Below are 24,789 nucleotides of genomic sequence, written 5' to 3'. Positions count from 1 at the left end.
ATTACTGACTTCTAACCTTGACATTCTGGCAGCTGAAGGATTCGCTCCAGTCAAACACAAACTCTCCGAGAAGCATCAAGTCCCTGTCATCAGACAATAGTGAGAGGTCATTTGTAATTCACACACCCATCTCAACAAATTGCCTTGCACCTTCATAACGCTAAGAACGAAGGCTACACTTCACCAGCCACCGAGAAAAATGAACAGCCTTGCCACCTCCACTGAAGTACAGCCCTTCCGTCACATTCACCAGTTCCAGAAAATTACACATGTTTCACTTCCAGAATCAGAGACACATTCCGTGTCAAACAACCCATTTCAGGAGGAGCAGAGAAGAAATGCCATTACTATTAAACAGCTTTAATAACCATTAAATCCTCCAACAGCTTGCAACATGCCAAGTAATAGATATTATTTATTGATGTATCATTAATTTTTGTGTTCCTAATATGCTGTACAATGAGTCAAGGTGAAAAAACACAGCTGTGCTGAAAACACTCTCAGTGATGGATTGCACTCATACACTTGGGCTTTTCAAGGCTGGTGCCTTTCCAGCAAAGCAATTATCATTGTGGAATGCATAATAGCCTAATTAATTACCTTTGTCAGTTCGAGCCATGTGTCATTATTACCATGCGTCACAGCAACTTCACAATCATTTCTAAATGAAAATAGGTTATTAAGTCCCATTTTAATAGCTAGTGTAACTGTGAATTGGCAAGTAAACTGCACCATTGAAAAGATGTACAGGCTTTGCAAAACATGCAGAATGGAATGTGGTACTTTCAGGATCAGCATTCCAGATGGCAATGTCTTCCTAATGTAAACACTTTAAAGACTTGAAAATAATTTTGCCAAGAGTTAGACACACTTACTGAGCCATCCTATCAAGGATTCACCTGTCTGTGCATTATATGGGATTTCTACAGATTAGAAATTCTATTCACCATATCATGAGAATTTTAAATTCCAGATTAAAGCAAATAAAATGGTTCAGCGAAGTTTCAGTTAAATTACCTCTTTCCTGATTCCATGTACATAATGAAGGGGAAATACTAAAGGCCGACTGCAGCTTTGTTAGATAACGCAACGCATTTGTAAAATACTTTCCTGCTCCACTCCGACTTGGCTCAGGCTAATACGGGAAAGCAGATTTTTGTTGTAAAATTTAAAGATATCTAGATTTATACTTTTAGGTCTCCAAAGAAAGGAGATAAATGAGTGTCCTTCCTGCCTGGGACAAATTTGACAGGAACTCAAGTTTATCATCACTGACATATGTCGTGAAATGTGTTGTTTTGCGGCAGAAGTATGCAACCAGTCAGAATGCTCTCCACCGTACATCTGTAGACATCTTCAAGAGTCTTTAGTGACATACCAAATCTCCTCAAACTCCTAATGAAATAGAGCTGCTGGTGTGCTTTCTTTGCAACTGCATCAATGTGTTGGGCCCAAAAAAGATCTTCTGAGATGTTGACACCCAGGAACTTGAAGCTACTGGCCCTTTCCACCGCTGCCCCTCAATGAAGACTGGTGTGTGTTCTTCTGATTTCCCCTTCCTGAAGTCCACAATCAATTCCTTGGTCTTGCTGACATTGAGTGCGAGGCAACTGATCTATCTCACTCCTGTACGCCTCCTCATTGCCATCTGAGATTCTATCAACAACAGTGGTGTCATCAGCGAATTTATAGATGGTGTTTGGGCTGTCCCTAGCCACACAGTCACGAGTGTAGAGAGAGTAGAGCAGTGGGCTAAGCACGCATCCTTGAGGTACACCTGTGTTGATCATCAGCGAGGAGGAGAGGTTACTGCCGATCCACACCAACTGTGGTCTCCTGATAAGGAAGTCGAGGTTCCAGTTGCAGAGGGAGGTACAGAGACCCAGGTTTTTAAGCTTGTTGATTAGTATTCCTGCCCTCACACTCTTTTGTTTTAAAGAGGTTTAAGCACCAACTCCACACACTTTACGAAAATCCACATTCTTGGGGCTGGGTACACTTGAACTCATAACTTTAAATTTGATATTTCTATTCATGGACCTACAGAGATAAAGGATGACAGCAAGGAAATCTGAATACTTTCCTAGTTGCAGACAGACATAGCATCAGATGAAGTTTGATCTGTGCAAAGCCAAGAGCATCCCCATTAGAAGATTAAAAAAAACATTTCCCCAGTTATTCCAAAACCAGACATTCTTGATGCATTACTGAGTATAAGCAGATGGCCTTTCTCAATGAGCAGTTTTGCCAGGGGCTTATCTTCACAAGGAACTTCGTTCAAACTTCACAAAAGATACAAGCTCAGCAGCTCAAGCAATTGTCATGCCATCTTGGAGCCAGTCCAGGCTTGGCCCGAGTCTGGGGTTAGCCAGGGTCTGAGCCGTGCTTGGCCAGAGTACAGGACAGGATCAGCTTGAGGCAGAGCTGGGCCTGGCACAAGGCCAGGCATGGGATTGGCCTGAACTGGATTCAGGCCAAGTCCTAAATGGTGAAAGTCAGTTCCTGAACTGCACCGTGTCACCGAATTCCCACGGTGGCCCACGCTGTCAATGGCAGTGATGAGGTGAGAAGTGTTTGATGTAAAACCTGGAGGCTTCAACTCTACAGTCTACAGCACCGAATCAGACTTACAAGCTTCATTCATGCCTACAGTCTGATAATTGCCCTTTTCCTTCATTCCTGGGAGGAAACACAAGGATGAAAGAATTTGAACAGAAATCAAAAGGCAGAAGGAAATGAGGGTGAGACAAAGACATGCAGAGGTTTCAGAGTGGAGTGTGAATGAAGGGCTCCTACTTGCACAGTAATATAATGGGAGCCCCTCACTCATTCAAAGAGAAGCTGAAGGCACTGGCCCTTTGTGCTCAGTTCTTGAATACTCAAGAAACACAGCTCTCAGGCTGCCCATCACCATTGTGGTTTCCATTGATCTAAACTGCAGGTCACAGAGTCAGTTCTTCCCAAATGCTTAAAATCTGAAAGTTGAATACTTGGTCCCAGAATTTATTTCAAATTTCAAAGCTAAAATTTTTGACAGGATTGTTCAGTGGCTACTCTGCTATAAGACATTTTTTTCCCCCAAAAAATCCCATATATGACACTGGATGAGTTGGTGGTTTAGTTGGAGACCAAACGTAGAGCAGTTGCACAAGCAGTAATCAGGCAGTTATATCAGAGTAAAGAACACACTGGACTCTTAACTGATGAGAATGACACAGACTGCAGCAACTTTAACTTTATTGCAAAATTTGAGAGGGATGAAAACCTTGCTTAAGCTCTTGGAAACTGAAAGCCAAAACCAAACGGTAGAAAGTGTGATCACAGCTGTTTGGTACTGCCCAAGCCTCGGCACAGGCACTGGGTGATGAATACCTCCAATGTATTGTCACAGGGCATCCTGCTTGCGTTAAAGCAATATGAATCCAGCTACCTCTAGCGACAGCTCAAAATCACAAATCGCTGCCTTAGCACGAGACATGAAATGTGGCACCTTTTGAGAGCATCAGTCGCTGCACCTGCAGGAAGGGCCAGGATTATAACATGAATGAATGAATCATGAATTTAGCAGCAATTAGGACTGCTAAACGAAATTTGTACACTTCAGAGTTTAGGAACTCCTCATCTTGAGGTGTGATCCTAAAATTCACTTGATGGTCAAAAAGACAAAAGAACACACACACACAAAGAATGAGACAGGCATCATAGGTTGCCACAAGATCCGATCAGGATAGGAAATACATGTTCAAACTTCACAGTTTCCACGGTGTTGATCCAACATCCCAGATACAATTTAGAAAGAATAGAAAACATTATTAATAATGTGAATTTGATTAGAAATCAGGTTATTTGCCAACATCAAAACATAAAACAAAAAGATCACTGGCATATTTTGTTAGCTGTTACCATAAGCTGCAACCTGGCACAGCTCCCAAACCTAACAGTGGCACCAGAACCAGGACACACCCACATTATACAATGCCTGGCTGGAGTGTGGACCTCCAGATGAGCATTCAAGTTCAACTTCTCCTACAGAGACTGCAATTTCCTGCCCCCCAAGATACGGAGACATACAAGAAAAGTTGGGTCATAATCTTCCAAAGGGCCGCAGCAATTACTATCATAGCCGCTAATGCATATTGACCTTGTTTTAAAATTGGAAGCTGTTTGAACAGCTGCAGGTGCCCAGCAACCTCCTGACTCTGCTCACTGCGTTGTTCTGGGAATTCCCCTGCACCCAAGCTCCCCGCAACCAGTGGTCCTGGCAGGGTACAGACAAGGCCCCATGCTACTGAATGGTAGGAGACAAACCCTTGTGCAGCCTTGCATGAATAATTACAGGTGCTGAGAAAGACTGGATTAAATGTTTGAATTATGCACGGATGTATATTGGAATGAGGAACTGAATGCAATCACAGCCATGATCTTACAAGGGAACCCCGAGAAGCATTCAGTCCAACTCCCAGGAGGTGCATGCAAAGGGCTGGAGCTTCTTCAGACTCCCCTGGACTTGGGAGTCCAGAAACCTGAGACCTAAGACCTGTGTCAGGGAAATGTTGAAGGGTGAGAGGAGGTTCCAGCAAAGTGATTTACACAGAAAGAAGATTTTAAATGCTGTGGGATTGAAGACTAAGCCAATGGAAAGACATTGAGCAGAACCTGGGTTGGTAAAGTTATAGTCAGTGGTGAATGTCCTTTCCATAAAGGAAGAGGCTGTTCAGCCTTTCAAATCTACACAGTCTCACAGAACAATCCTACTCTCACATATGCCCATTAACATCCTTGATTCTCCTGTTTTTACAAGGGGCAATTTACAGCAACCTATTAATTTACCAACCAGTACATCTTTAGGGTGTGGGAGAAAACTGGTGCATCTGGGGTAAAACCACGTGGTGACAGGGAGCAGGTGCAAACTCCAACCAGACAGCACCCAAAAATCAGAATCAAAACCCAGGTCACCGGAGTGGTGAGACAGCTGCACTACCTGCAGCACCACTGTACTGGTTGAAGCGAGAAGAATGGCTGGGAGAGCCTTGGAATTGATATGCAGGTACAGAATGTGTAGCAGAGACCAAATGCTTCAGTACTTCCAAGTTGGAAGAAAGGGTGATTTATCAAGAAAGCTATTTCAAACAAAAATACCGCATAGACTATGTTTGTTTACCAAGCAGGACAGTTAGGAGGGAGACAGAATGCAGGAAAATGCTGCTCACTTGTATATGACAAAATGTTAAAAACTATCACAAGATCACAAGACAAGGGAGCAGAAGCAGGCTATTCGGCCCATCGAGTCTGCTCCAAGGAAAGGGAAATAGAAATGAGAAATGAGGGAATGGGGGAAGAAGAAAAAAAACTATTCTAATCGCAATTTCCGGCCTTATCCCCATATCCCTTGATATCCTATTTAGATATCTATCTCCTCCTTGAACGCCCCCACTGATCTGGCTTCCACTGCTGTATGTGGCAAGGAGTTCCACAAGTTCACCACCCTCTGGCTAAAGAAATTTTTCCTCATCTGTTTTGAAACTGTACCCTCTAATTCTAAGATTGTGCCCTCTGGTCCTGGACTCACCCACCAAGGGAAACAGCCTAGCCACATTTACTCTGTCCTTTCCTATCAATATTTTAAATGTCGCTATGAGGTCCCCTCTCATTCTTCTGTACTCCAGCGAGTATAGTCCATGAGCCGACAAACGCTCCTCATACGTAAGCCCTTTCATTCCTGGAATCATCCTCGTAAATCATTAAAGACATTATAGCAGGGCACTTGGAAAAATTCAAGACAATCAGGCAAAATCAACATGGTTTTGTGAAAGGGAAGTTATGCTTGACCAATAATATTAGAGCTCAAGTACTAAAATGTAGTCCCTTCAGTGGATAAAGGGTTAGATGTACTTAAGTTTCCAGACGGCATCTTTTTAAGTTTACAACAGAAAATAAAAAGCTCATGGCTCAGGAGGTAACATATCGGCATGGATAGAGGATTGGCTGACTAACAGGAATGAGAGAATAGGCATAAATGGATCTTTTACTGGGTCCCAAGATGTGATGAGTGGCATGCCACAGGAATCAGTGCTGGGGCCTCAACATTTTACAACTTGTACGGAGAATTTGGATGGAAGCAGAAGGAAAGGTTGCTAAATTTGCTGATGATGTAAAGATAGGTAGTAAATTATGAAGACATCATGAGAAGCTACTAAAGGTACAAGTGAATGAGAAACAATCTGACAAATAGCATATAATGTGGGAAAACATGAAATTGTTCATTTCAGCATGAGCAATGAAAAAGCAGCATTTTATTTGAATGGTGAGAGACCGAAGAGTGCTGGGGTGCAGGGATGTGCACGATTCACACAAGGCTACTATGCACAAGTAATTAGGAAAGCTAGTAGAATATTATGTTTATTACCAGGAAAATTGAATACAAAAGTAAGGAGGTTATACTTCACTTATGTAGGGCAAAAGGTGAGAGCACATCTGGAGTACTGTGTACAGTAATGGTCTCTTTAAGGATGGATGTTGATGTGTTGGAAGCAGTTCAGAGGTTTTCTGGACCAATACCTGGAAAGGGCAGGTTGTTTTATGAGGAACAGTTTGACGGCTTGGCTCGTGTCCACTAGCGTTTAGAGTGAGAGGGGACTTGCAAGATCCTCAGGGAACTTGACAGGATGAACATGGTGAGGACATTTCCTCTTGTCAAAGAATCTAGAACTAGGACAAGGATAACTAAAAATAAGAAATTGCCAAATAATGATGAGGTGAATTTTTCTTCTGCAGGGGTGAGTGTTTTTGGGTAGATAATTAAGAGAGTGAAAGTCTACTGAGAACAGTCAAGGAATGCAGGAGTTGAGATTACAATCAGATCAACAATGATCTTGTTGAAAGGCTCGTTTCTGTTCTTCATATGTTAGTTACCAATATTAAAGAGTTCCCTGTGCTGGTGAAGTGATACCCAGTTCATTTCTGATTTTGGGCTATTCTCATACATAAAGCAAGCCCACCCACCTACCTTCCCCCTCTCACCTGGGCTCGCCTATCACCTGAACTCACCTGCCTACATGTGTTCCTCCTCCTCCCCCCCACCTTCTTATTCTGGCTTCTGCCCTCTTCCTTTCTAGTCCTGATGAAGGGTCTTGGCCTGAAAAGTCGACTGTTTATTTCCCTCCATGGAAGCTGCCTGACCTGCTGAGTTCCTCCAGCACATTTTGTGCATTGCTCCAGATTCCAACATCTGCAGAATTTCTTGTTTCCACCTCTGTGATGGCTCTGGAAGATTTTCATAATCAGATTTATTATCACTGACTTACATGCTATGAAATTTGTTGTTTTGCAGCAGCAGTACAGGGCAAAGACATGAAAATACTACAAATTACTACAAATCTGTTCAGAAATCTGATGGCAGAGGAGAAGAAGTGGTTCCTAAATCGTCGAGTGTGGGTCTTCAGGCTCCTGTACCTCCTCCTGGTCACATCCTGGATGGTGAGGATCCTTCGTGATGTATGCCACTCTTGAGGCACCACCTCTTGAAGACGTCCTCGAATGGTGGGGAGGGTTGTGCCAGTGATGGAGCTGGCCAAGTCTACAACCCTCTGCAGCCTCTTGAGATCCTGTGCATTGTAGCCTCTACACCAGGCTTGATGTAACCAGTCAGAATGCTCTCCACCGTACATCTATAGAAATTTGCAAGTCTCTGGTGACATACCAAATCTCCTCAAACTCCTAACGACGTAGAGCCGCTGGCGTGCCTTCTTTGTGATTGCATCAATGCGTTGGGCCCAGGATAGATCATCTGAGATGTTGATGCCCTGGAACTTGAAGGTCAAATGGCCCAGTTCCATTTTAATTTCCATGTTGTGATATTCTCCAACAGCCACTGGACAGAAGTACAGTTCAAGTCCCACAGTGGCTCATAACTAACACATACACAGGCTGGTCTTTCTTGCAAAGAAAGCAAGTCAATAAGTTTGTGTTATTAACCACAGCTGATATCAGAAGAATCATATGTTTAACTTCAGTCTTTGGGGGCAGAGGAAAAAAGCAGACCTCAAAAGCTCTATTATTAAACTTTTGAAAATGGAAAATGCGAATTGACATTTAGACAAAACCCTTCAATAAACATAATATCACTTTGAATGTCAGCTGATTGCTCCATTCAATACACATTTCTAAAGATAAACATCAGAACAGAGTGGTGCTAAAGTCCTAACCACAATTACGTTTTTAATTTTCATGTTTTGAATTATTAGCTTGGAAATTACTGTAAGCAAAATTTATTGCATTGGTATCAATTTCCTCTTTCCATTAGGTTAACGGTAAACAGATAAAATAAAACCTTCATATGAAACTAAACAGCAGTCTACTTCAGATTTCTACTCATCATAGTTAAACCCCTCACGAGGTCCGGACAAATTAATGTAATCAACTTCACTTTCCTTTTTTAAAAACAGCATTATGAAGCAAAGCAAGTTTGAAATTAATGACTACAATAAATTACGATAATTGATTGTAGTTTGTCCTTTTGAAGTCTGCTCAGTTTCATTTTACCCTTTTCTATTAATAATAAGTTTTTTTTTATTGTGTTGCTCAGGGGTTAATGATGCATGGCTATAATAACCATCAGCTGAGTGTTCCAAATGTTTCATCAAACCCCAGGTCCCCTTGCTATTGGATGGTATTTACCAGTCAACCTAGAAGTAGTAGTTACTTCTTTGAGCACAAAATCATTGGGAAGAAGATTATGCCCTGAGAAATAATGGTTTACTGAATGGCACAGTATTTTGCTTCACAGACTAAATAGTTAGAGGTGGATGTAAAATACTACAGCTGGTAAATGTTTAGACAAATGCAACATTCCGTATGTTAATGGGAATCAGTCAACAGTTCTAAATGGCATTGTCCCAGAATATGTTTTAAGTGCAACACTTAATACATCCCTGCCAAAAATCAGAGGAAGGGATAAAACAGAAAGCAACATGCCGACTTTGGTGGTGAATAAACTTCTGGAATGGAAAATGCAGGATGGTGGACAGATAAAAAGGTATGGACCAATCAGGGATTCACCCATGGCAAGTGGTGTTTGATTCATTTAAATTTGAGGGAATTATATAAAGAGAAGGCAAGATTGAGGAATGGACATTGTACAAAGGGTTTACATGAGGCATCTAAGTGCCACATAACAGCATTGTTTCAAGAAAGAAAAGACAAAAAAAAAATCACATTAAATGTGCTGAAGCAAAATTGCACTACTTGGAGAGAGACCCAGAAAGAAAGCAGGAACAAGTGGATATATTTGGGATGGTTGGCTTATAAATTGTGATGTGAGTCTTAGAAAACAAGTAATCTCAGCTATTTATTTCAATAAATTAAGTAAAGGCAACATAAGATTCACAGAATCGTTACAGCAGACACGGAGGCCATTTGGCCCACCACATCCATACTGTCTAAAAGCAATACCCCTCCCCCACATAATATCCCAACCAATTCTTTCCTTTCAGATAGACAGTAACTGATGTGCAAACATTTTTTCCTCCTGTCACCTTTGGTTGTTTTGCCAATCACCTTCATCCTCTGTTGCCCAACTGTTGACCCTTCCACCAATGGGAATCGTTTCTCTCCATTTATTTAGACTATGAAATCATTCTAATAAATCTCTTCAGCCCCACCTCCAAAGCCTTCAGATCTTTCCTAAAAAGTGGAACTTGGCATTGGACACAAAACTCCAGTTGCAGCAGAGCAGTGTTACTGTTCATCATAACTTCTTTGCCCTTGTACACAATGCTTCTCTTTACAAAGTTCAGGATCCCACATTTTTAACCAATTTCCCTACATGCCTTCCCATTTTCAATGAACTATACACATACACCCTTCACATCTCGCTGTTTATGCACTCCTTATATCACCTCTTCACATGCTTCTTCCCAAATTGTAACACTTTGCATTTCCCTCACCTTCATCTTCTACTCATACATCAGCCTATGTCCTTCTACTAGCCTTCTCACAGTTCACCATGCCTCCAAGTTCTGTGTGTTTTGCAAAATTGGAGATTGTACACCCAACTCTAAATCAAGAATATAGTGGGCCTTGCACCAACCCCTAGGGAGCTCTACAGCATACTCCAAGTCTGAAAACCAACATCTTTTGACTTCTACTGTTTCCTTTCAGAGGAAATCACCTGTCAATGCTGCTACAACTCTTTTTATTCTGATGCTTGCAGTCTTGATGGAGTGGCACCTTATCAAATGCCTTTTAGAAGACCACGTTTAAAAATAAGCTGTTTCATGCCCAAATTAAAGGATGCAACAAACCTGTGTGAAAATTCAGAAGGCCAGCAGCACCTTTGGAGTGAACAGATAGGTGGCAGGTACAGTTCAATACTGAAACCTGTCAAGTAATGCAAGGCATGGAAGTCCATTTATCCTTTATAACTCTTAATTGTATGGAATAAGGCAGTTGATACTACACAGATTTTTAACTGAGAATGTAGATATAACAATACACACACACACACACATATATAAAAATAATCACAGCATATAAATTGGGAAGATGTTGTTTAATTTATACAAAGCATTGGTTGGTCCACACTATTCCGTTCTGGATAGCCATTAACAAAAAGCTGAAGCCAAAGGAAGAGCAACTTTTCATAGGTTGATAATAACTGGAACAGAAGGAGGCAGTTAGAGGCTTTCAACATCATCAATAATGAGAGACATAAGAATAGAAAGGAACAAACATTTTGATATGGATTATTAGCTGTTAGAGACAGAAACCATCATTTCAAGGGGGTTGATTAAATAGATTAAAAAGGAAGAATCTAAAAATATAACGGAAAGTTAGCTTTGGAGGCAGTGCAGAGGAGGTTCACCAGGTTGATTCCTGAGATGAGGTGTTTAGCCTATGAGGAGAGATGGAGTCCCCTGGGACTATACTTGCTGGAATTCAGAAGAATGAGAGGGGATCTTATAGAAACATAAAATTATGAAAGGGATAAATAAGATAGAGGCAGGAAAGTTGTTTCCACTGGTAGGCGAGACTAGAACTAGGGGACATAGCCTCAAGATTCAGGGGAGTAGATTTCGGATGGAGATGAGGATGAACTGCTATTCCCAGAGTGTAGTGAATCTGTGGAATTCTCCACCCAAGGAAGCAGCAGAGGCTAACTCATTAAATATATTTAAGACACAGTTAGATAGATTTTTGCATAGAAGGGACATTAAGGGTTACAGGGAAAAGGCAGGTAGGTGGATCCGAGTCCACGGCCGGATTAGCCATGATTTTATTGAATGGCTGAGCAGGCTCGATGGGCCAGATGGCCTACTCCTGCTAGTTCTCATACTCTTATGGAAAGTTTGGACAGCCACAATGAATTTTTATGGTTTCTCTCTCTGCAGCACACCTATGATTTGATGCAAGAACTAAAGTCCCTCAGCAACAAGTTCTAGCAGCTGCTCGACATTAGGAGACAGCAGAGCTACCACTGCTCTGCTGGAGTAACAGAGAAAATAGGTGCAGGAGTAGATCTTGGCTTATCCTCCACCTCAGTAACATGCTCTGACTCACTCTTAACACTCCTTGATGCCTACCTACCTCTCCCTTAAACACATTCAACAACTTGGCCTCCACTGCCTTCCATGGTCAACAATTCTACAGATTCACCAGCCTCCGAGTGAAGAAATGTCTCCTTATCCACAGGCTCTTGTCTTATCCCACATCCTATTACTCTGACCTCTTGTTCTAAACCACACCCCACAGTCAGTCCGTCTGGCCCTGTCAAAATTTTGTACATTTTAACAAGATTGCCTTTCATTCTTCCAAATTTGAGGGAATACAGGCTTAGTCAACCAGATTTCTCCTCATATGACAGGAATCTCCCCATCCCAGAAATCAGTATTGTGAACCTTTGCAGCACTGTGACAAGTATATCCATTCTTGGGTAAACAGGCTTAAAACTGCACACAATAGTCTCGGTGTGGTCTCAGAGCTTTGTACAATTGCAGCAAGACACCTTTGCTCCTGCATTTGAAACCCCTTGCAATGAAGTCTAACTTACCATTTGACTTAAGTGCTTGCTGCAACTGCATGTTTGCTTTCAGTGATTGGTATACTTCAAATCTACCAGCATTTAAATAATACTCTGCCTCTTGGTTTTCCTACTGAAGTGGAAAACATCACATGTATCCACGTTATACTGCATCTGCCGTGTATTTGCACATTCACTCCAAATGTCCAAATCACCTTGAAGCCCCTTTTTGTATGCCCCTCAACTCAAAATCCCATCCAATTTCATGCTGTTGGCAAAATTACAAATGTTACATTTGACTTCCTTATCTAAATCATTGATGTATATTGTGAATATCTGGGGTCTATCACCGATCCACCATCACCATGAGAAAGTCCCATTTATTCTTATTCTTTATTTCCTGTCTTACAGCCAATTTTCAATCCATGCAAGTACACACGTTAACCCCCACTCCCACATTCCCATGCGCTTTAATTACGCACACTAATCTCTGAATGTGGTACTTTGTCAAAGGCCTTCTGAAAATCCAAGTGCAGCACATCCACTGGTTCTTTCATCTATTCTATCCCCATTTCCTCTTTCTTTTTTTAAAAAAAAGGTGGGATTATATTTGCCACATGCAATCTGCAGAAACATTTCCATAATCTACAGACTTTTAGAAGATGATAACCAACGCCATCTCTTTCAGAACTCTAGGATGTGGATCATCTTAGCCAGGGGTTTATTGACTTTCAGTGCCATTCATTTCACCAGCACTACCAGAGTAGTTGTTTAACTGCTCTGTGATTCCTTTCTCCTTAGGAAATTTGCCTGTTTGACTGTAAGGCACTTACTTTTGAGCTCACTGATCTTTTGCTTTTCATACACTTATAGAAGCTTTTATAGTCCACTTATGTTCCTTGCAAAGTTTACCCTGGTATCTTTCCTCTCAATCAAATTCTTGGACCTCTTTTGCTGAATTATAAACTACTTTCAATCCTCAGGTTTATTACCTAATCGTAAACTTTATATACCTTCACTTTGAATTTAATACTATTCTTAACTATTTTTGTTAACCAGAGTTGGGTTCCATTTGCTTTGTGCATTTGCTCCAGAAGGAATGTACAGCTGTTGCCAGGTGCTGCTTTCGTTCCTTAAATGTGAGGCATTGCCAATCCATTGACATGCCTTTTGATGAAGACCCCTAATTTATTATAACCAACTTGCTCTTCAAACGTTTGTCGTTTCCTTTGTTTAAATATAGGACCCTAGGTTTGGATTGAATTACTTCCCTTCCATCTTAAATGAAGTAGTGAGGCAGGTGGAGGGAGGCAAGGCCAGTTGCCCATGCCCCACTGAAATAAAAACACGTTTGTGGGGCAGCAATTATACGGACCGAATTTTATTCCTTCAATTTATCCCTGAAAAAGTCGTCACCAATAGATTTTCCATGACCCAAGTAGTTTGACCAGAATTCTAGACAAGATGAAACCAAAACAGTTACAACACACTGCCCTCATGTTGTAGAGAAATTGCTGGATTTTAACAAAGCAGATCATAATTTTATTTGACTTGGTACACCTTCTCATCAGCATTGTCATGTACAAGTGATGAGATTTTCACAACATACAATATGAACAATTAAACATATTGTAGAAATCCAGGAGTGATGCTGAAAGAAATTGATTTGGAAGCTCTTTTGGAAATTTAGGTTAATATTACGTGGAACAGTAACACTGCAGCATTGTAGCCGGAGCGAGACAAGATTACATTAATCAACAGTTACAAAACAAAAACAGAGAGAAGTGAGTGAAGACGAGTCGAGAGAACAAATTGTGAATGAAAAACATGATGCTGGAGGAACTCAGCAGGCCGGGCAGCATCCGTGGAGAAAAGTAGGCGGTTAACGTTTCGGGTCAGGACCCTGCCTCAGGACAAATTGTGGAGTTTGAGGAATCTCAAATGTGATCTTAAGTGCCAGTAGGATCAGCTGAACAAAAGCAACAAGTATCTGCAACAGATAAATGAGGCTGCCATACCTCTTGGGAATGGAAACACGAGAGTAAGTGATGAACCAACAAGAGTTTGGGTAAAAAAAAAAGAAACCTGGCTCAATAGAGAGATGGAGGATGAACTTATTCCTTTTAAAAGCATCTTTATTTTATTGATTATATTTAGACAACAATAAACTTTTGGAAAAACATTGGAATTATTTTGTCATTTTGGAAAACTTACCTCAGCCTGGAAGGTCTTTAGGAGAGGTGCAACCATTTCTCTAATCTCCTGAAATACAAAGTTTAAAGATAAAGTTGTATCAAAGTCCTCTGCACAAATTCACCCACACAATTTAGACATACTGACCCAATATTCCACCATGCATCTGAGTTCATGAAGCATATGCCAACAACGAAATTACTTTCATAGGGTCAAAACCTGAGGATTATGCAAAGAACAGCATTGCAACTATTGTTCAAGAACTGAGTTAGCCAAGGGAAGACAATGGACTTGGTGCATTTAATTTCTTCTGTAAGTTGTGGGATAAAGTGCCATAGAATCAAAATGGGTGAGGATTCAACTTGCTCCCTCATTTTTTTTATATATAAAGGTGGAAGGCCAGCAGTATTTCTCTGATGGGTTAGCAGGAACGGACAACCCCGTAAGATTTTAAAGAAGTGAGAAGGCTAGAAGTCACTCTGCACCCTGGCTTCTGACTGCAGAAAACTGCTTGACAGATCTTGAAGCAAAAAGAAAACTCCACACATATACCAGTAGTGCAGCAAAAATCGTCTCTCCTGTTAAATTGTCATTGCAATGGCAAAGGACAAAAACACTTGGCACCAGAGAAAGGAAAATATGGGCCATCATGTGATAAATGCAACAGTGAATAATACCCAATTTCAGCAAGATGCCTCAGGACAAAATAAATTGATGTATAAATAAATCTGTCAATCAGAAATAAAAGAACACTATTCTCAAATTAGTTGCCCAAATTAATGAAGGCACAGCATGCATTCAACACACTTACATTGCCCCATTTAACACAACAAATAAAACACACCCAAACTTTTCACAAACGCTTAAGGAAAGTTTAATCACTGAGGCAGAGTAATGAATAGCTCTGTTAAGGAACCTATTTTAAGAGTTTTTAAATGAAATAGAGCAGGAAATAAAGAGAACAAAGAGACCAGAGTTAGAGGAGCATGAATCCGGAAGGCTTTTCGGATTGGCCGTGTGTTAGAATGGAGGTGGTTGTTACAGAGGTAGGGAAGAAATTCAAGTAGAATCATAGAAACGTACAGCACAGGAACTAGCCCTTTCGGCCCACCTCATCCCCGCCGATCGTGATGCTTACCTACATTAATCCCACTTGCCTGCATTAGGTCCATATGCCTCTACGCCCTTCCTATCTTAATACCTATCCAAATACATTTTAAATATTGTTATTGTATCTGCCTCTACCATCTCCACTGGCAGCTCGTTCTGGAAGAAGCTGGAATGAGGATTTTAAATACATGAGAAATTGAGGCAATTTACATTAATAAAGCCAGGGGCATCAAAAGGATGGGACTTGGTGCAGGAAACGATAAGGCACGAGAGTTAAAGTGCTGGAAACTCTCAGCAGGTCAGGCAGCCTCTGGACAGAGAAGCAGTGCTAACATTTCAGGCCCATAGCTATTCATCAGAACCGGAACAAGTTAGAGAGGTAACAAGTTTTGAGACAAATACACGGGGACAGAAATTGCAGGGGCAGAGGGGGATGTCAAAAGAATGATGGTGAAGGTTAAAATGGGTGGTAATGGGTCAAGTAAAGAAGCAAAACAGTTGGTGAAGAGCAGCTGTAAACTGCAGAATCTTTACCAGCAAACACTGTCCATAAAAGAGAAACTAGGAGACTGAGCCAAGTGTGAAAAGTTGCAAAGACAAAGAACACGACAGTTCATCTCCCCATGGATGCCACCTGACCTTTGGCATTTGAGGGTTTGCTGGATTTTCTGCTTTTATTTTGGTTTTCTAACCTCTGCATTTGAGATGATACAGGAACATTTTGAAATGAACTGGAAATTACAAAAGGTAGAAAGCATGTGAAACATTTAGTCTGTAGGTGACAAGTTCCCAGCTGAGGGGTCAGCAGATGACGGGCAGAGGGGGAAGGAAGCAGCCTTTGGGATGGAAAGGACAAAAACGGTCAGAAAATCATTGTGCATTTGAATATGATGCCAAGGGTGCAGCGAGCCTAATATAGCCTGAAACAGTGGCTAGGGAGAGGAATGGAATTGGTGACAAGGGTACAAAATTTGCATTTGAAGCTGGAGGGTGCATATGGGGGTGGTGCCGACAATGGCTTCAGTCCTGCTAACACTTAGCTGGAGGAAATCGTGGTTTATCCAACACTAGATAGGATCACTTTGAAACACTAATCCCTGCCTGTGTGAATGATGGCATTTGAAGAATGTGCTGTATCCAAGTGGTGTTCCACGTGCAAATGATTGAATACGATAGGTTTAAAGCACCGTTTCCTGTTTACTACCCTACAGAGTACCTCCAAAGAAAAAGCAGCTATCCATACACCAGAGGCAAATTAAGAATTTCATTCAGTTTAAATCAACACAGATAGGTCATGATAACTCACCAGCTAAGGGGTTCTATCAAACACTAATGACTCACAGAAGTAGGGACAGAAAGAACTTCTGAAAACTTCTTCCCCTGGATTGTACTTGGATAGAAAAAAGAGGGACAGCTTGGCAGGGGTGGAGGTGCCGCAGGAATGGGAAATAGGTGCCACTTTACAGCAAATGGAAAAAGGTTGAAGTTAGCCCCAAAAAAATAATTTGTGCACCCCAAGTTTCTGAAACCACCTTCAAACATCCTCTGCCGAAAATGTAGCAGGAATGTCACACCAAATCCAGCTTGCTGTCTGCTCATTCCCAGAGCTTCTACAATAGCCGCCTACCCTTCATCAAGGACCCTAAAACTATTACAAAGAGGTGAACGTAACCAAGTACAGTTCTTTTATTTTCTTTCTGCTGATACATTAGGATTTGAAGTCTAATTTTGGCAGACTATATATAAATCTTTATCACCTTCTAAGGAACTTTATATTTTTATTCTACATAGCAGGTGTACTTTGTATTAAATATTAACACCTTGCATCAAATGCAGTGTGTCAGGAGTTGAGGAGAGATTTTTTTCACCCAAAAAGTAGCGTGAATGGGCAGTGGGAGGTAGAAACTCTCGTTGCATATAGAAGGGACTTTGATGAGCACTCAAAGAGCTGTAACCTGCAAGCATTTTTAACCAAGAGCTGGGATGCGAGAACAACCTAAATATAGCTCTGCTCATCAGGGTGGCATGGGCACGATAGGCAAATTACCTACTCCTTTCTGAAAATTTCTACCTTAATTAATAGAGTGCCAATAATTTAACCACCAAGGTTGTGCATCTTCCACCCCATTCCTGAATAATACATCTTAACTTAATAAGGAGATTTTCAAATTAAAGCCACCAACTTCTGTGCTGATCTTTGTTGACCAATGATTCAAATGAAGGCTCAGATAATATGCTTTTGGATAATTCTCTAGTGCAGTGTAGCTTACTGATCTTTCCAACAAAAACTTTTTATCCACTACTCTCTCATCAACTCTCCAGAAGCCTCCAGTAAACTGAAATCAGCCTTGCAAAAATCTGCATCAGCTTTATCCAGCTTCCAAAACCTGTCTGACCAAAAGCTCCTCCCATATACCATTCAAGTATAGTTTTTTCCTTCCTTCCCCCACCTCCCCCCCCCAAACCATATACCATTCATGTACAGTTTTTTCTTCCTACCACCCCCCATTAAGGGTTAGAGCAGCATGAAAATTTCATCTATCACACCACCACTCCTGACAAATCCGTTTGGCCTGCATGGAAAAACAGTAACTGAACTACCCAATATTTCGGCAGCATCCCACTACACTTGTACATCTCTCCAAAGAACATGGAGATGATGATTTCTTCTCAAGTGCAATAGATTCTGGTTTTCAACAGCTGTTTTGAACAACTCAATTCTTCATGCTCTCACATCAGTGTGAAAAATAATCCAAGCTTTTCAAAAAAAAACTGGCACCTGTACAGCATTAATTTCCACAAAGTAGGTCTTTCAGGCAGGGACCAAATTAAACAAGCCTTCTAATTCAATTGGTCTCATTGTGAAATAGTTTTTAGAACAGATCCAAGCAGTCTTAAATGACAGTTGGCTGGGTCAAATGATGCACACTTCACAGTTCCAGCTTTCCACCCCCACAAAGAAGCTTCCATTACCATCACATAATAATGACACCACCTCAAAGCGTTAACTTTTTAGCGATGCAATAAACATCTCCTGAGAATTCCATGCAAATGTCAGCAGGTCATAACAAACCCAAGATCATGGGGGAACCTGCATTTTGATCAGAAATCCAAACTAAACAGAAGTTATGGCTGGCTTATACCCTTAACGCCTCTTTGCTTAACAAAGTTCATGCAAAATAGCATCAAATTTCCACATGGCTACTTGTGACCTTGCCTTTAAAGCCATTACCAACTATTGGGCACCATCTCCAGAGTTAGAAGTCAACTACTGGTAGGACAGAGTATATGGCGGAAACCTTAGGAATGCTGATATATAGAGGGACCTTGCGGTGCAAGCCCACAGCTCACTGGAAGTGATGATTTAGGTGGATATGGCCATGAAGGCGGCACTTGCTTCGTAGGCCAAGGCACTGAGTACAAGAACTGGGACATCATATTACATCCATATGAAACATTGGTAAGACTGCACTTGGCCTATTATGTACAGTTCAGGATGTCACATTTGGGGAAGGAAATGGTAGCAATAGAGAGTGCGCAGAAGAGATTCACTAGGATGTTGCTGGAAGTGGACAACTACAGTTATAAAGGAGGGAATGGATGAGCTAGGTTTATTCTTATTAGAACGGAGTCTGAGGGGTAACCTTATAGAAACTTATAAAATTATGAAGGGCATAGACAAGATAGATAGCCAGAGTCTTTTTCCCAGGGCAGAGATGTCTGGAACTAGAGGACACAAGTTTGAGGTGAAAGGGGAGAAGTTTAAGGAGATTGAAGGGGAATTTTTTTTTGTACATAGAGGGTGGTGGTTATGTGGAACGAACTGCTAGAGGCAGATGCAATCACAGCATTTAAAAGGCATTTGAATAGGAAAGGCAAGAGGGATATGGGCCCAATGCAAGCAAATGGAATTATTGTAGATAAGCATCACGGTCAGCATAGATGCAATAGGCTGAAAGGGCCCATTTCTGTGCTGTACAATTCTATGAATGAATAGGATTACAGAGCACCCACCAAAACTGCACACTGCACTCATCCAATATCCAGCACACTTTTCCAGATGTTAACAGATAACAGAGGGACAAGGATCTGGAATGCTAACCTGGGCTTCCCCAGTGACTTATTTAGTAAGAACAATTGGAACTGAGCCACACTGGCAAGTTTCAGTCCAATTCTCAGTCTATGCCATTTACCAATACCAGCCAGGCTGGTGCAGATACATTGGAATTGGTTTTATAGTTGCCAAGAGGAAGTTAAAGGTGCCCTTATTACCATCTACTGATCATTTCTAGAAAGTGTCTAACTCTGATGTGATATCCCATCAGTTAGACAGACTGCCTACTTCAGCTCGGACAAGTTATTTGGGCAATATACCAGGTGGTTACTTTGGGATTGTAACCTGGCATAAGTCAGATCCAAAGAGGAAAGGTGGAGGAAGAAAAATTAGCAAAATGAATCAACAATTTAAAGACAGTTTCACTGGTACGAGAAGCGAAGCTTTGAACTAGTGATCATCATTTGTTGCTGCAAAAATCACAGTGGTAGTCAAGATTGATAAGATCAGGGTCACTAATGTAACAAATCTGAGCCAAGTGACACAGAATGGAACTCTAACACTTCCACTCTGCAATTCCAGGTCTGAACATAATCATTCACTTAAACCACTAAATTCTGTGCTTTACTCGATGCAATGTGAGAAAACTATAGAAAGTAAAATTGCCATTGGCTCCTGAGTCAAACATAAGACAAAAGCCAAAAGGAAATGTTCTGTCTGTTCTTAGCCTTTTCCTAATGAGTATCCCCCATCTTCCATCCCAAAGAAAGGATACACCCTACTCCTCTTTGGCACCACACCAAAACAATCATTAATCATGAGGAAGCCTTGGGCCTTACAGCTATTTGCCCATGTTGTGGAGAGGGTAAAGGACGGCACTTTTGGGGAATGAGGGGCAGAGGGCGGTGGTGAGGCTATACAGCTAAAGTTATTGTTCTTGCATACATACACACATATACATGGTTGCAGCGGTTTGTGGCTGCAGAAATTAGAAATGGACACCTGCTAACTTTTCCTTGAATAACTTGCAAACAAGTATCATCCCGAGAAGATGGGCACTGATTGGGGTTCAAACCACTTTCCTTCCTGCAAAGCTCAGCCCCTCATTGGAAAAGAATTCAAACTAGTGGGAAAATATTCCCCTTTTTAGAAAACCCAAGCCTGATTGGACAGAGACATATTCTGGTTAGCTTGGGCACATTTCAAGCCATTAGTTACAATTAACGTTCCATTCCTTTTGAGACTTATTGAAATATGAAGGATTGGTTAGCTATTTTGATTAGAGTGATGTACCTCTGGCACATTTCTTTTGAATTCACGGCTCAATTCTATTAGACGCTTGTGAGATTGCTCGCTCTCTTCCTGTCGAGCTGCTAGTTCTGATGCAACTGAATTCAGCTCCTTCTGTGAATAAGATAAGAGACATGGCAAGTTATTATTGAGGAAGTTAGAAGTCTACTTAAGTTTATCACAAACCAGGTCCCAACCGCTACCGATGGTGAGCTGCCAAGAAGGATTAGAAGTAGAATGAGAATCAATGAAAGGCTTTTTAGGTGATCAGATATCTTAGAGAAGTCGATCTCACCAGCAGAACTTTTTCACTAACCCAAATTACCAGTAGCTTAAGACATTTCAGGGACTGAAGTTAGTCAAAATCACAAGTGAGGCCCACTGTTACTTTTAGTATAAGGTAATAGATTTTCTTTTAAAAACAAAGCACCTCAATGTGAGACTTTCTAAACAAGCACCATCTTTTGCAGCTTGCTTGGTGGGTCAAAATGATTAAATGCGTGACTAACTAAAAGATTCAATCATCGACTCCAGTGCAGTGTCATTTAATCTCAGGTGGGGGTGTAACCGCGCCAGTGTCCTGGGTTAGGAAGAAAATAAAATGTCAGGGTATCTGCTCCAGAAAGGAATTCTGAAGTCCCTCAGTTGGGAAGTCAAAGGTGAGGACAAGGCTTGGTTCAGCCTAATAATAGTCATTAAAACTTCAGTTGTGCTATTTGGCCACTTGGGTGCCATGTCAGAGGTCAAGTACTGCCCATCCCTCAGCAAGGATGCAACACTGAGGATGGAGAGGGAGGAGGGTGGGCACACAAGGGGAAAAAAGTAAAATAAAAATCCAGGAACATGAATAAGGAATTTTTACTCATAAGAAAATTCATAAATTCCAAGTTCACACAGTTTGGGGAAAAAAAAGTCATTCAATTCGATGTGGTGTTTCTTTGTGTATGTCACGTTGTGAAGTATACAGCCATTATAAAATATTCATATAACAAATGAAAATGTTCAGCTATCATTTGCATCAACTGCCAAACACAGCAGGATCAGGAATTGTGACAGATTATATAGTTCAAACCACAGAAACAAAGTGAATTTCAAACTTAAAGGAATCAATCATAAGGTATGGCATTTTGTCACTAAATTTAACATATGCAGAAAGAAGTCGTTCTATCTGGAAATTACTTTAAAATGTGAACACAAGACATGTTTCTCTATGGCTTAAGGAACTTATGTCAGCTTATCACAACGAAACTAATTTTGTTTGATGTCTCAATTGTCAGATGGCTTTCTACATGATTAAACATCCTTTCCATACGTTTATTTAGCAAGTGGTCTAATATTTATATCAATGGTCTTATATAGATAAATCGACTCAAATGTAGACAATGGGCTTTACAATGTTCCATAGTTTGTTAATTTTAATGTGAAACATTCAAGAAATTTGTAATTAGTCAATATAAATGATCAGTGAAAAGAATTGGTTCTGTGGAATAAGTCTCGTAGTTATCAATCAGGAGTATTTGTATTAAGCAGCTCAGATAGAGATCAATTTTCTAAAATCAGTATTATTCAGTTTAACAGGAAGTAACAATCTTTACAGATATTATTTCAGCCTTCATAAACAAAATATTGGATGGGAGAATTTCATAAAAAGACAACATTTAGGTTGCCTACTACTTGTGAAGCCCTTTCCTGCAAACATCAATACTCCAGAAACACAGCTTGACAGGAAAGTTTAAGCCTGTTCATTATATGCCATGGCAACATCGCACACCATGCATCTATTAAGCTATGTATGAAGTTACAAGGTGTGAAATGAATTCAGCTATAGATAATTACTGGCAGGAAATCAGATGACTTTAAAGAATTAATGAGTAAACTGTATAAAGATGTAAGCTTGGAAGATTAAAAATTAAAATCAGCATTAAGAGCGAACTCCAGCAAAAGGAGGAGATCCTTCAGGGACTTGGCCAATGGCTTGATGGCTTGAACCAGTGCAAGGCTGACCAGGAAGCTCAGGTTCTAATTGCCACACTATGACCCTCCAACCAATCCTGGCTTCCCAGGCATGGAAGTCACCGAAGAATCTCATTCATTATGCAGCCAAAGCCTGCTGGAAATACATGAACATCAAGCAAAGACGAGAGTAGGCTCGGCTTCTACATCCCTGTCAAAGAACAATCCACCGACAGACACAATTAAGGCTTGTACATCTCAAAATGGTCAAATGGGTGAAGCAGAGGGGTAACGGGCACCATAAATTACAACTCCAAGATCACAATGCCTACGGAAAAGGAGAGGGCAGAATGAGCACTCTTTTAAGGAAGGACAATAGTCTCCCTCTTCAGACAAGTTCCTTGACTCACGAGGTAGCTGCAAAAATCTAAATAATGCCATTTATCCTCACCAAAAACAAATGGTAACCCATTCACAGCCACGCTCTCTTCCATTTGATGCTGCAACTAATTGCAATCAACAGCAGATATCTGACACAGCGACAGCATCAGCAAAATTGTTGCTGAGAGCACAGAATCTTTGTCTAAAAATAATCAGACATTCTGTGTGCTGCTGTTTGTTATAACGGTAATCGATGCTGGAGGCTTTGGATTCCATCAATTTATAGATCTCTACTATTCTGCCTCGTGATTGTGTTCTGCGCACGCTGCCAAGGCAGCGCAGGGCACTGGATGATGAAGATAAGCCCAGATCCTATTCAGACATCCTTTATCAGCTCTGCTTTCTGCAATGCAAAGATGGCTTGAACACAAAGATTAGTTTACTAGCTACGATGTCAAATTTAAGAGTATTGATCAATAAATCAAATCACACAAAATCAATCAGCCAATCAGACAAGCCTAGCAAATCCATTATTGCTGTTTCCCAAAGGCGGCAGCCAGAGCACGAATTCCATCTAAACTGCATTTTCTGGCGCACTGCCAACCACTCGTCCGTCTAATAGACTCCGCAGTAGACGAACACAAACCCAGCAGAACAGCAATAAATTTCTCATCAAATAGCAGATACAGACATGAGATGAACATCTGCTCTACTCTGACAAAGCTTTTGTGCTCAACTGAAATAAATAGTATCTGCAGACTGTGCCTGACAGACCACCCCAAAGGCAGCCTTACCCTAGCCACAGCAGCACATCGGAATATTCTGTCGGTTATTTCAATCAGATAATTTAAACTGACTTCACACCTCTTCCTTCCAAAGTGGAATCAAATTTGAACAGTTGCCGGATCCAGACGGTCAATAAACAGAACATCTAGGGAACTGGCACTAGTCAGGCAACTGACACAGACCTTCTTGTAGTTCTCATCAAGCAGTGATGACCTTAAAAAAAAAACCAAATACTGTAATGTGCTTACCAATAAGACCCAACTGCACTACAAAAGACTTTGAACAAATTGCTTCCCACTAGGAATGGACTTGATTGATTAAAAGACCTGTTATACTCGAAGTTGTTCAGCAGTAAATCCAGTACAAGTTCAGCTGTACTATTGCAAACATTCACACCAGTACAGGAGGGGGAAAAAAGGGAAAAAAAAATCAATCATCCATCTGAATTGTAACTTTTGAGTAGTACATCTGATGCCTGGAGCCCCAATTTCATGTAATGCTGCATGTTAGACCGAAGTTGCTTAACTCTAGGTAATGAAAAGTGGTGGTGGTGTTGTGAAATGAGCTAAGCTTGAGTTACATGCTTTGCTCATTTCAAAAGACCATGTAGAGAAACCAACCACTGGATTTATATCCTACTACTGTCAAAATCTAATCCAGACTTTTGGGAATGCAAAGAAAGTGCGAATTTGTAGTTACATCATAGTCTTCACAAGTGCAGAGCACCCCAATACATTTCACAGTCAAAAATATTTTCAGGTTTAGACAAAATTGCAATGCAAAGTAAGTGGTAGCAAACTTGTGCACCACAAAAGGCCCCACAAATGGCAATTTAGAAAAAGAGTCAAAATAATCTGGTCCTGACAGTTCAGCTGATGGTTAAATGTTGGTAGGGGATACAGAGCTTCTGCAATTTCCTTTGAAGCAACGGGGTCTTTGAAATGGAAGAGAAGGCCTCACTGTAAAACACCACCACAGGTGCCACAGCATCCACCTTATGAGCAGC

The 24,789-nt window shown here is 41.0% G+C and overlaps 1 protein-coding gene across 1 annotated transcript in view; it reads right to left on the bottom strand.

Moving 5' to 3' along the window:
• The window catches only part of cux2b (cut-like homeobox 2b), a 235,300-nt gene that overhangs the window by 90,297 nt on the left and 120,214 nt on the right, over positions 1-24,789 (bottom strand). The window contains exons 2-3 of the mRNA XM_052032004.1: positions 20,667-20,777; positions 14,231-14,278 (exon numbers count right to left, since the gene is read on the bottom strand). Coding sequence (XP_051887964.1) covers positions 14,231-14,278; positions 20,667-20,777 — 159 coding nt within the window. The remainder of the gene's footprint in view (positions 1-14,230; positions 14,279-20,666; positions 20,778-24,789) is intronic.

Source organism: Pristis pectinata, chromosome 17 (genome assembly GCF_009764475.1).
Source record: "Pristis pectinata isolate sPriPec2 chromosome 17, sPriPec2.1.pri, whole genome shotgun sequence".
Taxonomy (NCBI): domain Eukaryota; kingdom Metazoa; phylum Chordata; class Chondrichthyes; order Rhinopristiformes; family Pristidae; genus Pristis; species Pristis pectinata.
This window is presented reverse-complemented; position numbering and strand designations above follow the sequence as displayed.